Source organism: Hemiscyllium ocellatum, chromosome 44 (genome assembly GCF_020745735.1).
Source record: "Hemiscyllium ocellatum isolate sHemOce1 chromosome 44, sHemOce1.pat.X.cur, whole genome shotgun sequence".
Lineage (NCBI taxonomy): Eukaryota > Metazoa > Chordata > Chondrichthyes > Orectolobiformes > Hemiscylliidae > Hemiscyllium > Hemiscyllium ocellatum.
In genome coordinates this window covers 22,937,842-22,950,064 of record NC_083444.1, presented here as the reverse complement: position 1 = coordinate 22,950,064, position 12,223 = coordinate 22,937,842, and the positions used below count along the sequence as shown (strand labels likewise).

The 12,223-nt window shown below is 43.9% G+C and overlaps 1 protein-coding gene across 2 annotated transcripts in view; it reads left to right on the top strand.

The window, feature by feature from the left end:
- LOC132835150 (misshapen-like kinase 1) overlaps window positions 1–11,897 on the top strand; it is a 289,538-nt gene extending 277,641 nt beyond the window's left edge. For both annotated transcript variants that reach the window (XM_060854484.1, XM_060854483.1), the window contains 6 exons: window positions 550–684; window positions 2,151–2,251; window positions 3,808–3,957; window positions 4,687–4,846; window positions 6,392–6,531; window positions 7,383–11,897. In XM_060854484.1, coding sequence (XP_060710467.1) covers window positions 550–684; window positions 2,151–2,251; window positions 3,808–3,957; window positions 4,687–4,846; window positions 6,392–6,531; window positions 7,383–7,466 — 770 coding nt within the window. In that variant the 3' untranslated portion in view covers window positions 7,467–11,897. The remainder of the gene's footprint in view (window positions 1–549; window positions 685–2,150; window positions 2,252–3,807; window positions 3,958–4,686; window positions 4,847–6,391; window positions 6,532–7,382) is intronic.
- Window positions 11,898–12,223: the final 326 nt, after the last annotated feature.

Genomic DNA, 12,223 nt, shown 5'->3' with positions numbered 1-12,223 from the left:
GTGTATTGCTTCAAGCTGGTGAAGTTCTGGAACAATAAGGTACTCTGAACTGAAGAATTCCTCTTCCTTTAAAGGAATTCAATTAATAAGATTAATAAGTATGGAATTAAAAGTTAGTCTGCTAGTGATCATGAAGCCGTGGTTAAAAACCTGTGATTTGCTAATTTCCTTTTAAGTGAAGGAAATATTCTGCTTTTCCGCAATGTGGTCTACACTTGACTGCAGAACCATGACAATGTGGTTGACTCTTAACTGAAATAGCAGAGCAAGCCATTCCATTCCAGCACAATCAAGCATGAGTGATGGTTTTGTCAGTGAGCCCACTCTCCCTGAAATAATGGAAACAGTATAGCCCTCCTAAAGAAGTAAAGGTGAAAAAGACCTCCCAGCAGATCCTTGTTTCCACTCCACCACACCCCCCTCCCCATGGGAGAAAAGGAGAATGGCTTTTCATTGCCATGAAAAGAAATTGGTCATGTCCAGTTGTTGAAGTTGCTGAATTCTGTTTCAATGATCCTATCTGTCTCCTTGCCCCCCACCCCACCTCAGGTAAACGGAATAAACTGCGTGTGTATTACTTGTCCTGGCTGCGGAATAAGATTTTACATAATGATCCAGAGGTGGAGAAGAAGCAGGGCTGGACCACAGTAGGAGATATGGAGGGCTGTGTGCACTACAAAGTCGGTGAGTACAGAGCTAAGCATCAGTGAGGTGCAAGACGCATGTTGGACGTACAGTCACATGCAGCAAGGGAGTTTGAGACAGCAAACGTAGTCCTGTCAGTTGGACAATCCGAAAGGGAATGTTATTACCTATGCAACAAAGGTTTCTCCTAAAAAGAGCTTGGTTCAAAGGGCAGTCAGTGTTTCAGCTGATAGTTCTCCCCTTACATTGAAAAATCTGTATTTGCAATAACCCACATTTGTGGTTAGAAATGGAGAGTCCCTGTTGACCGCACTGATTATTAGTTTGAAGCTTTGGATAAGGCATTGATAGAAATGAGTGAAAAACCAGCAATCTACGAGACTTCAGTTGATACCAAGGATTTTAATCAAGTGCAGTCATGGGTCCAAATGCATTGACTTTCAAAACACATATGAATCTGGTTGGAGAACATCAAATGTAGACGAGGGGTAAAGATTAGAGACATTTGAGCTTTATACAGCATAGTAACATGCCGTGTCTATGTTGACCAACAAATGCCAAACTACATTGATCCCACTTAACTGCACTTGATCCACTATTTCCTGGCATTTTAAGGAAATGCTTCTTAAATGCTGAGTGCCTCTGCCTCAACCACCCTCTCGGGTAGCATCATATTTCTACCCCCTCAAGGTGAAAATAAATCCTATTAAATGTTTACTTTCGCCTTACACCTTAAGTGCACAGTTTCGAGCAGGATAGCAATGGAGAGAAATCATGGCTATTCTTATCTTTGCCTTCACTTTTAGGATCAAGGGAGACACATTAGCTTCTCCTCTTTAACCATGGCCAATTATAGTGATCCTGCTGTAGCCAAGCTGCTATGTAGATTACACTTATCACAATTTGCCTCTGTTTCAGCTGCTCAGTGGTTTGCTGTGGATGCTGGAAATCAAAATCGAAACAAAAGGTGCTGGGAATATTCACCAGGCCAGGCTGCATCAGTGGAGAGAAAAACAGGATGTTTGCTTTCAGCCATTGACCTTTCTTCATAGTCTTTCACTGTCAGCTCTGCAAACTGAAAGGTGGTTCTGCTTTTCCCACCACTGGTTTTTATACCTCAATGCATTAACCCATTGACTTTCAAAACACATATGAATCTGGTTGGAGAACATCAAATGTAGACGAGGGGTAAAGATTAGAGACATTTGAGCTTTATACAGCATAGTAACATGCCGTGTCTATGTTGACCAACAAATGCCAAACTACGTTGATGAAATATCATGAAATATTGTTGCATTATTTTAACATATTGTAAAAGCTGTGCTGTGATTGAGTGGAGTAGTCTGAGTTCATCTCATTTCCTTCCTACCTCTCAAGGAATGGACAAACCCAAAAGACTGGGCTGCTGCAGAATGCTGGCTACATCATCCCTAGCCATGGGATCAGGTTTATCATCTGTGAACTGCATAGGAGAAATAACCTTTCCATTGCTATTTACTCTACAGTGAAGTACGAGAGGATCAAGTTCCTGGTTATTGCACTGAAGAATTCGGTTGAGGTCTATGCCTGGGCTCCGAAGCCTTACCATAAGTTCATGGCTTTCAAGGTCAGGTTTCATTTCATAGCTCTCCATAATAGCCTTCGCCCCAGTAGTCAATGAAAGACAAAGTTTGTTAATATTTCAGTTAGAAAGGGTGTTTGATTGGCAAAAATAGTACGGCAGGAGTACTTGGAGAATTTTAAAAGTGGCTAATTCAGAAGGGGACGGAAGGGCAGACTTGCAACAAAGAACTATGATAACAAGATCCTGTCGTGTAGTGATAATGGAGCCCTCCAAGGTGGTGCCACTGGGGGGCGCTCATGTGGTGTGCTTATCACTGAGAACAGCATTGTTGGAAGAATGATTCTGAACGGTTCAGGTGAAATAGTCCAATTATAAATTTGATGGTGAAAAGAAAGGTCTGAGGATGTTAGTACTCACACGTCTGAAGGTGCAGGTCAGGTTAATTGAGCAATTGATAATCATAATTATTTCTGAGCTTTGTAAGTTAAGGCACAGTACCAAAGCCAGGCAGTTAGGCTAAACTTGGAGAACATTAGTGTGGCTATAGCTGGAGTCTTGTGTCGTCTCAGATGTGAAATTATAGGAAAGTCATGAAGGTCTTGGATACAGAAGTGATCTGCTATGATGGTTCCAGGCTGACTGGTAATGGTTAGGATCATAAAGATGGAAGGTACAGGGCAGAAGTAGGCCTGTGTTCTATGTCTGCCCCTTTTTGTTTTATAATGTTATGGTGAATAGGTCAGACAAACAATGAGGGTCTTTCACAGAGCAGAGAAGGTTGAGGTGATTTAATGGAAGTGTTTAATGTTATGAAAAAGGGTTGAGACAGAAAAAACAGAGTACAAGGGTTTCCAGTGACTGAAGGGTTGATAGCCAGAGCAAGAGGTCCAGAGACAAAGTGAAGATGGTCTTCCTTGAGCAGCCAGTGTTCTGATAGGGATGTGGGATAGAGTGAACATTGCGCAAAAAAAAAGAGAAATACCTGAAGGAAAACAAATTGCAGGCCAGTGAGGAAAGAACAGGTGGTGGCTTGGACATAAAAAGCTGGATTGCTCTTCAAGTGAGCCCATTCTAACCTGATGGATTGAAAGTCCTCTTTCTGCTGTATTACTGCATCATTCCGTTAAAGTGGACAAATGATGGTCAGGAATTTGCTTCACAATTGACTCCGTTCTTGAACTTCAATATTAATCATGCAACTTATGGCTGCTCCCTTAGTGAGTGTGATTAGTGGGTTATAAAGAGAGGGAAAGGCATCATTTTGTGCCTGTCAGAGCCTGAAGATGGTTTAATTACTTTTTCATTGAAAAGTATTTTTGAACTGTGATGTGGGAAGGTAACCAAGTAGTTACAATGTCCCGCAGGCAACAAAGTGGCCAGATCTTCTTTTTCTATTTGTAAATCTGTTTGGATGTTTGAGGTACAAATGCTTGTCAAGAAGACATTTGAAGTAGAACTATTGCTTAGTTTAGACTGAGCTTCTGTTTAAAATAGTGTCCATGATGAAATCCATGTACTCGGTCAGCATCATTAGCAAGCTCTAATTATTAAAATGTTTGCTGGAGAGAGAATTTCACTTGTTTCCATTTCTTTTCTAGTCATTTTCAGACCTGCCTCACAAACCAACACTGGTTGACTTGACTGTAGAAGAAGGTCAGAGATTGAAGGTTATATATGGATCCACTACAGGCTTTCATGCAGTTGACGTAGATACTGGAAACACCTATGATATTTATATCCCAGTGCATGTGAGTTATAAGGAGTTGGTGCTTTTTCCTTCATGTTCAAACCACCACCCAGAAATATTCCTTTCTATGGATGGATTAAGGCGGCACGGTGCCTCACAGCATCAGGGTCCCAGGTTCGATTCTAACCTCGGGCGACTGTCTGTGTGGAGTTTGCACATTCTCCCTGTGCCTGCATGGGTTTCCTCCCGGTGCTTCGGTTTCCTCCCACAGTGCAGATCAGGTGAATTGCCTGTGGTGTTGGGCACATTAGTCAGAGGGAGGTGCATCTGGGTGGGTTGCTGTTCTGAGGGTTGATGTAGACTTGTTGGATCGACGGGCCTGTTTCGACGCTGTGGGGAATCTAGTTTACTAACCATGATGACATTTGTGGGATCTATTGCTAGTTTTTCTCCACTGCGGGTTAAAAACAGTAGAGTTTAGGACTCTAATTTGGCCGTTGTTGCTCCTGTGTCAGTAAAAGGGGCTGACACTTTTACATAGAGGTGATGGTTGGAGTCTAATTCTGAATCTATTTGCCACATATGGTACAGGAATTTGCAAATCCATCCTTGAAAAGCCAGACAATAATTAGTATTTCAAAACTGTGTGTTGAGTAAGAGCGTCGAAGGATACGGATTAAGTGGGGAATTGAGACAGCAGTCAGCTTGGATCTAATGCCAGAGAGGGGTTGAATGGCCAAACTGCAATCCCCATGTACTTCTGAATCTTCTGATCTCTTTCTCCCTCCAGATTCAGAGCCACATTGTGCCTCATGCAATTGTCATTCTACCCAACACTGCGGGAATGGAAATGCTTCTATGCTACGAAGATGAGGGAGTTTATGTGAACACTTATGGCCGGATCACCAAGGATGTGGTGCTGCAATGGGGTGAAATGCCGACCTCTGTTGGTAAGTTGCCCACAACGATCTGTCTGTGGGGCTTTCTTTTCTTTTCAGATTCCCAATTTATCTCCTGAGGAAGCCAGACTGTGGCTGCTAAACACAGTCATTGTCTGAGACTTGCCAACTGCTGGCCATGGCGAGTGTGAAGCCAGTGCAGTTGATCCTACCACCATTCTTATGTAGACTGCCCAAGTGTGAGCCCTTGAGACGCAAGTTACTCGAAGTGAAGAGCCTTTACATTTCACTCCTTTAACACTTCATGCCAGTTCTTGAACCACAAGTAGAGTTTCTAAATTTCTGTGGTGCTGCTGACTGCCTTGTGCTGAGGAAGACCTCTCCACCTATGGGCAGTTTCATCCACAACACTTTTGTGTCACTCCACATCTATATCTCCATCAGTGGCTTTATAACTTTCAGTATGGTTTGATAAAAATTGACCCTTTTTACAATAATCAGACTATTGTAGGCGTGAGCCAACATGCTGCTGTTGCTGATTCAATGGGAGCAGCTGTCCCAAGTCGCTATCTGTCATGAGAGAGCCTGGACATATGGGAGAACAGGCCATTCACGGATAGTTGACATGACTTCCTGATGAAGGACTTTTGCCCTAAATGTCGATTTTCCTGCTCCTCGGATGCTGCCTGACCTGCTGTGCTTTTCCAGCACCACTCTAATCACGACAATAATCACCCAGAGTTCTTCCTTGAATCCTGACTGACATTCACTCCACAGCAAACATCAGCACAATGTATCAGGATTTCTTGGACCTTAAAGATTTATAGACTAATACTTGGCCTCTTTTGGCTGTGCCACTGCATATGTCTGGCTGTCACATTCTATGTTGAAACTCCATCCAGGGACTTCTGATCCAGAGGAGGGAAGCTCTGCAGTGTGCCACAAGATTTACTCCCTTTCTCTGTAATATCTTCCAGCTCCACAGCTCTCCTGGATATCTGTGCTGCTCTAATTCTGGCCTTGTCCATCCCTGATTTTGCTCACCTCACTATTGGGAACCAAGGCTTCGGTTGCCTGTGCCCTAAGCTCTCATGGAAACATGGTAGCAAAATGATTATATCATTGGACTGGAAATTCAGTCAAGCTAATCTTGGAGGATATGGTGATAAAATGGGTATGGCATCTGGTGCAATTCAAATTCAATTAATAAATGTGCAAGTTAAAGGTAGTTTCAGTAATGGTGACCATGAAACTATCATTGGTGTTAAAGCCCTTCTGATTCACTGGTGTCCTTTAGGAAAGGAAATCTGTCATCCTTACTCAGTCCAGCCTACTGCAGACCCATGGCAATGTACTTAACTCTTAACTAACCTCTGAAATGGCCTGGCATCTGTACTAATTCCATAATGTGGCTTGGTGTTATACGTTGTTTGGTGGGATGATTTGTTTAGTTAAAGGTGCTCTCCAAGTATAAATTATTGTTGAATAGTGATGGCAGAGGATGTGTGACTGTGAACAATTCTCCCAAACTCCTGTCAATCTCAAGCTGACTTCTTTGTGATTCCTCCTGTAACTCTGCATTATGTATTTACCCAGCATACATCTGCTCAAACCAGATCATGGGTTGGGGCGAGAAGGCAATTGAAATCCGCTCTGTCGAAACAGGCCATCTCGATGGAGTTTTCATGCACAAAAGAGCCCAGCGGCTAAAGTTCCTCTGTGAACGAAATGATAAGGTAACATGCCATACTGTGGCTCTCTTAGTGATGTCAAAGTTAACTGAGTCTCTCAAAACCAGAAACATTTTTATTTCAATCCCAAGTGCACATCAGCATTGGCTGAGGGGGCAAAATGTTCACTGATCAATTAAGGATCAACATTCACCTTGTCACAGTTCGGAAAGGAGAAATCAGGGGAACTCCGACCCATTTTCTGTCTTTTAATTGACACCTGCAGTGACCAGAGAGAAATCTAGAGTTTTTGACTCAGCATGAATGCGTTGGGTCATGGGCTAAGAAAGGAGAGTGAAATGTAGAGATGGGGCAAAACCAGAACTGGGGACTAAAATACAAGAGAGTCAATGATAAATCTAGCTGCGCTTTCAGGGGAAACTGCATCACCTCAGACAGAGATGAATGTAAAACTTGACAGCACACGGAGTGGTCAAGAGGTGAACAGCGTTCAAGGGGAAACTGGGTAAACGTGAGGAAGAAGGGATGTGAGAAGAGACTTTAATGGAATACAAGCTTGAATGGCCTATTCATTTTGTAATAACCTAAGGCAGAGGTGGGAGTTAGATCCCTTTTTAGTTTTAGGAGAAGCAGTCGTCGAAGGAAATGTGGACTTCAAAACCCGGGCAGATCAGCCACCATCTTATTGAATGATGGAGTTCACTGAGGTGCCAAGTGGCCTACTTCTCCTAATTAATTTGATTTGGTTTTTGTTAGCTGAGGTTGATTTGTTCATTGATACTAGAATAGAAGTGAGGTTGTGGGCCCCACAACAAAACCGCAAGTGACAAGATCAGCTTCATGTTTGTCGATCCTCACAGTAGCTAACTGATATTCTACCCTTTATTTCCCTCCAGGTGTTTTTCGCTTCTGTTCGTTCAGGTGGGAGCAGTCAAGTTTACTTCATGACGTTAAATAGGAACACAATCATGAACTGGTAAAAGGGGCAACATGTTGGACTACTGAAGTGTTGGATACTGTAAATAAGGAGAACGATGTGTTTTGTAGATCAGAGCTTTAAAACCAGAGTTGGAAGGCCTCGGGAAGGTTTCTGTGGAAATTGCGGTGGATTCTCGTGCCTCAAATGATATCGATGAAGCTGTTCCTTCGCAATTGGTGTTTTCCTTCCCCGGGCTGGAGAACGAACTTAACAGCTTGGCTGCAGTCACCCAGCATGCTTTTCCCTTTGGACACTGAGGCTGCTACATCTTGGTGGCAGGTCATGTGGATGGAGTGTGCACATGGTTGAGGTTATTGGGGAAGGTTGGGATGGTGTGCAGGAAATGGGCTGAAGGATAATGGGTCCGATTGATTGGAGATGAGCCACTGTTCTAGACGGGAGAGTCAGAACCACCAAATATCAGTGTGACCCAAGCTGTGCCTCCTCAGACTTGTTGGGAAAACCTGGTTTGTGCCCAGACTGGTGGTTCTGATAGTTTTGGGGTATATTATTTTTTGCTTATTTTAGAGTAGAACTAAAATAGTTTTGCAAATTCCTTTCATGCATCCAAACATTTGCGCAAAAATGTCATGTTCAGTTGCATCTAACCAGGATGTTGAAAGGTGTGGGCCAATCCTTTGTTGATTTAAGGGACCATTCAAGGTGATGGAAGGATCATACATGCCTCAGGTAAAGTGGTGAGGAGTGAGTCAGAAAAGGCACACCAGCATCGCAGTACAATTTTTGTTAAAATCTCATCTCAAAATATCTCTGAGGTCTCTTTTGCTTGGCAATATTGGGCTGTATGGACAATCTGGGCTAACTTGAGAGTCTCAGTCACCCCAGATGTTTTGAAATGTCTGGTAAAATCATCTCCTTCATTCTCTTGCCTGCCCACGTGAAATTTGGCAACGATGTTTGCTTGTCTTTCTGACGAGTCAAACCTGTGATCTCTCTGCATGCATATAACCTCTCTCTCCCTTCCCTCCCACCCCCATTCTCTTGCAGTCTCTGTCCCTTCACCCTCCCCATTCTGTCTCGCTCTGTCGTCTGTCTGTCTGTCTGTCTCTCTCTTTCTCTCTTTCTGTCTTCCCCCCCCCCCCCCAACTGTTGTCTCTGTTCTTCCCCTCTTCTCTCCTACCACCTCCCCCAACCCGCCATTCTTTGCCTCTCGCTCTCTGTCTCCTTCCCGCACTTTCGCCCCCTCTCTCTCATCCCTTCTCTGCTGCTTTTGATACTGGCTCATACAGATAAGGGTGACAGCATGTGAAAGGCATAAAATGGCTGTAGCAGACCAAATGGTTCCTCGCTGTGTTTCTTATCGTTTAAACCTTGTTCTTACTCCTGTGATTCCCAGACCCCTGCCACGTGTTCAGGCACTACATTCCCTTCTCAAGGGTGATCCTCTCCATTTGTCCCAAGTGCAGCACGTGGATTGTTTCCCCTAAGTCGGGCAGGGGGAGATATGGAAGTGTGACAAGAAATAACGAGTGTGCCAGCGATTCTCGAAGATGGGAACAGCGTGCTTGTAATTAGCCTTTCAAGTGGTCTAATATTGCCATGGAGACCCAGGGACGTTTGCCTTTCCATCTTGCTGGCTGCCTTCTGTAGAGCAGGACGTGCTGGTTTAAAATGAGGCATCAGCATTTCCCCTGCATGTGCTTCATGAAGTGATGGCTGGTCTCCATCCACTGTTTCCAGATTTCCCTGTGTGCTGTCCAGCCCAGTGTGGCTCACTGTCGTAAGTAGGAAGCCACTCAGTCTCCTGAAGCTCGCTCCCTCATTTCTGCACCCCTGTATCTCAGCTTCCCTTTCCTTTTGTTCAGTCCTTCCCTGACTCACTTGTCCTTGAATTTTATCAGTCACTACAATTATGTTTGGCCAGGTTTCAACCAGGTTTCTCTCTCCCCTCCATCCTTCAAGATATCTTCCCACTTAAGCCATTAGCTCAGCCTCACCTCAGTGTTTGAGTCAGGGTCTCCCAGGAGTGAACTGTATTTTTGTTCTGCTGTACTGACCCCAAAGGCTGTACCAGATAGGAATTGTGGCTTCGGTGTGAGGTGTTGAATCTCGCTGGATTTCATGGTTGGACTTAGAAGATGGGAGAGCACAGTGTCTCAGCATTGAGTTTGAGCTGGAGATGATGTCATCCAAGGTCAAACTCTCATGGGCTTGAAACCATCCACAACTGTGATCTGAGGAATTGAGCAACTGTTAGCTCAGGGCAGGCGGTTGCATTTCATGTCCAGAGACATGCTTTTTGACTCAAGACCATAATGGTGAGGTGTTAGGGTTTCTGAATACAGCCAGGTATACTGTGAACTGGCTGATAAGTGCTATTGGTTGTGGTTTTGCTTCTGTGTCAGCTGTGATTGTTTGAGTGCTGCTATTTGTCTGGAGACGTACTTGTGTTTTATTCAGAAAGTTCTGTTAATTTAGCTCAGAAACTAAGTCAGTGGTCCTGCATTGTTGGAGTATGCCGTGCTGCTCTGGAACATGTTTTGGTTGTCATTTGGTCTGCTCATTATCTTTTGAATCTCTGTTCAATACCTCTGCATTTGAAACTGTGTTCGAATGGAGCAAAATTGAAGGAGGCGGGGGAAGAGGAGAGAATTCCTGTGATAGTGGGCTTGACCTCTCAGTCTGTGTTCTGTCTGTGAAGCTGCAGCCTCTTTGACTCTTCATGCCTGCTCAGAAATTTCTGCCAGTTAAATGTCACCGAACAGAATTTTTTGTGATGCCAATCCATTAAAATGGGATGGGTGGAATTTACAGTGTTGTTTCATGTTGAGCCTGGTTTATGCAATGGTCCAGTTAGTCACAGGGTAAGTTTATATTGCAGGAGACTGTTGTCATGGCAATTGTCAAGGTTCTAAATGTAAACTAAATAGATTACTGCAAGCAGCAGATAGATTATCATTGATTTTATACTCCAAAAAAAGAGAGCTGAGGATCTTCTAAATCTGTTATAGCGAAGGCCGGGCAGTGTGAACAGTCATTCAGGGAGATGTAATTTGGTTTGTTTTTTTGAAAATCACCTGATTTGTAAATTTGGGTGAGATGATGAAAGGTACACAGTAAGTTTTTATATACTTTCATTCCTCCCTTCCCTGACTCTGGTGAAGAGTGAGATTGCAGGCATCAGTGTAATTTGATAACATGATTTGACAAAGGATGGAGCAGTTGATTTCATGCAGAGAGAAATGAGTCATGCACTGACTGGAGACAGACAAACATGCTGTCTTTAAATGATCTCCTGTGGTGGGGTGTTCAGGGTTCCTGAGCTAATATAGTCTTATAGTGAAGCTTCAAGAGGTCAATGGGTGAGGATCATTTGACCATAACGTGTCATCATAATTCAATTTCCATGTTTAGTGCCCCACATTACATCCTTGCTGTCATGTGCTTGTCCATTATAATTCACCTCGTAAACTGTGCAAGTTTGTCATATTTCAGTTCCACCCTCCTGCCATTATACCACCTTTCCAGGAGGTGGAAACTTAGTGTTCCCACTGAAGGTTGACAGTGAACGTCATCAAGTTAATTACTAGCTTTTCGAACATATTTCACCATAAACACCAAGCTGTAGTCCACTTCTAATGGCTCATAGTGTTGACCAAACAAGGACTGAATTAGGAGGACAAAATCTCAGTGAATCAACAAGGTACTGCTTTCATTCAATTTTCCTTTGCAACTTGAGCTTTGTGCAAAGATTGATTCGGTTACCCTTACAATGCATTCATTTGGTTGAATGACAGGGAGGGGGTCTGGCCTTGTCTGTTGTTTCAAGTTGACTGTCATTTGGGCGGCACAGTGGCTAGCACTGCTGACTCACAGCGCCAGAGACCCAGGTTCAATTCCTGCCTCAGACGACTGACTGTATGGAGTTTGCATGTTCTCCCCGTGTCTGCATGATGCACCAGTTTCCTCCCACAGTCCATAAATATGCAGGTTAGGTGAATTGGCCATGCTAAATTGCCTGTAGTGTTAGGTGAAGGGGTAAATGCAGGGGAATGGATCTGGGTGGGTTGTGCTTTGGCGGGTCGGTGTGGACTTGTTGGGCCGAAGGGCCTGTTTCCACACTAAGTAATCTAATGTAATTTTGAAGCTTTAATTCACACCACCCCCATGCCCATCTCCGACTCCCCACACCTCCCAGTCACGCTCCTGCGGAACACTGGATGTGTTCTGCTATGTTCAAAAGTAGTAGGCCGTTTGTACTGACCGTAGGTGATTCTGCAAAGATGGTGTCTGCATTGGTTTCTACCCAGTGTAATTCACAGTGTGATGTCTGCCATTGCCAACCTTTCCTTCTGTTTAATGTGGTATCAAAATCAGAACTCATTCTCACTTAACTTTGAGCCTTTGCTCTCTTTTTGAGAGATTGCACAGCTTTGACTCAGAGGATCTGTCTTAACAAAAATCCCTCTCCCCCCCCCCCCCCCCCCCCCCCCCCCCACCCCCAACCCTTTTACTGCTGTACATAGTTTTAAATGTTCACCCTCTATTTTGGGGTCAAAGTGACGTGTGAACTAAGTTTTCTTCTTTTTGGCGGAAGAAAAAACATAAAGACAATCGAGATGAGGATGTGTGTTTGGGCACTATATGCATTCGCATGGAGTTCCATGTGCATTCAAGAAAACCCAGGTTGGACTCAAATGTGCATTCGTTGTCAGTGGAACTTCAAGTGTTGAGGGATTTGGCTAGGGAGGAAGCTCTTTCCCTGTAGTTACTTCTGTAAAGGAGAGTTTGATGGGA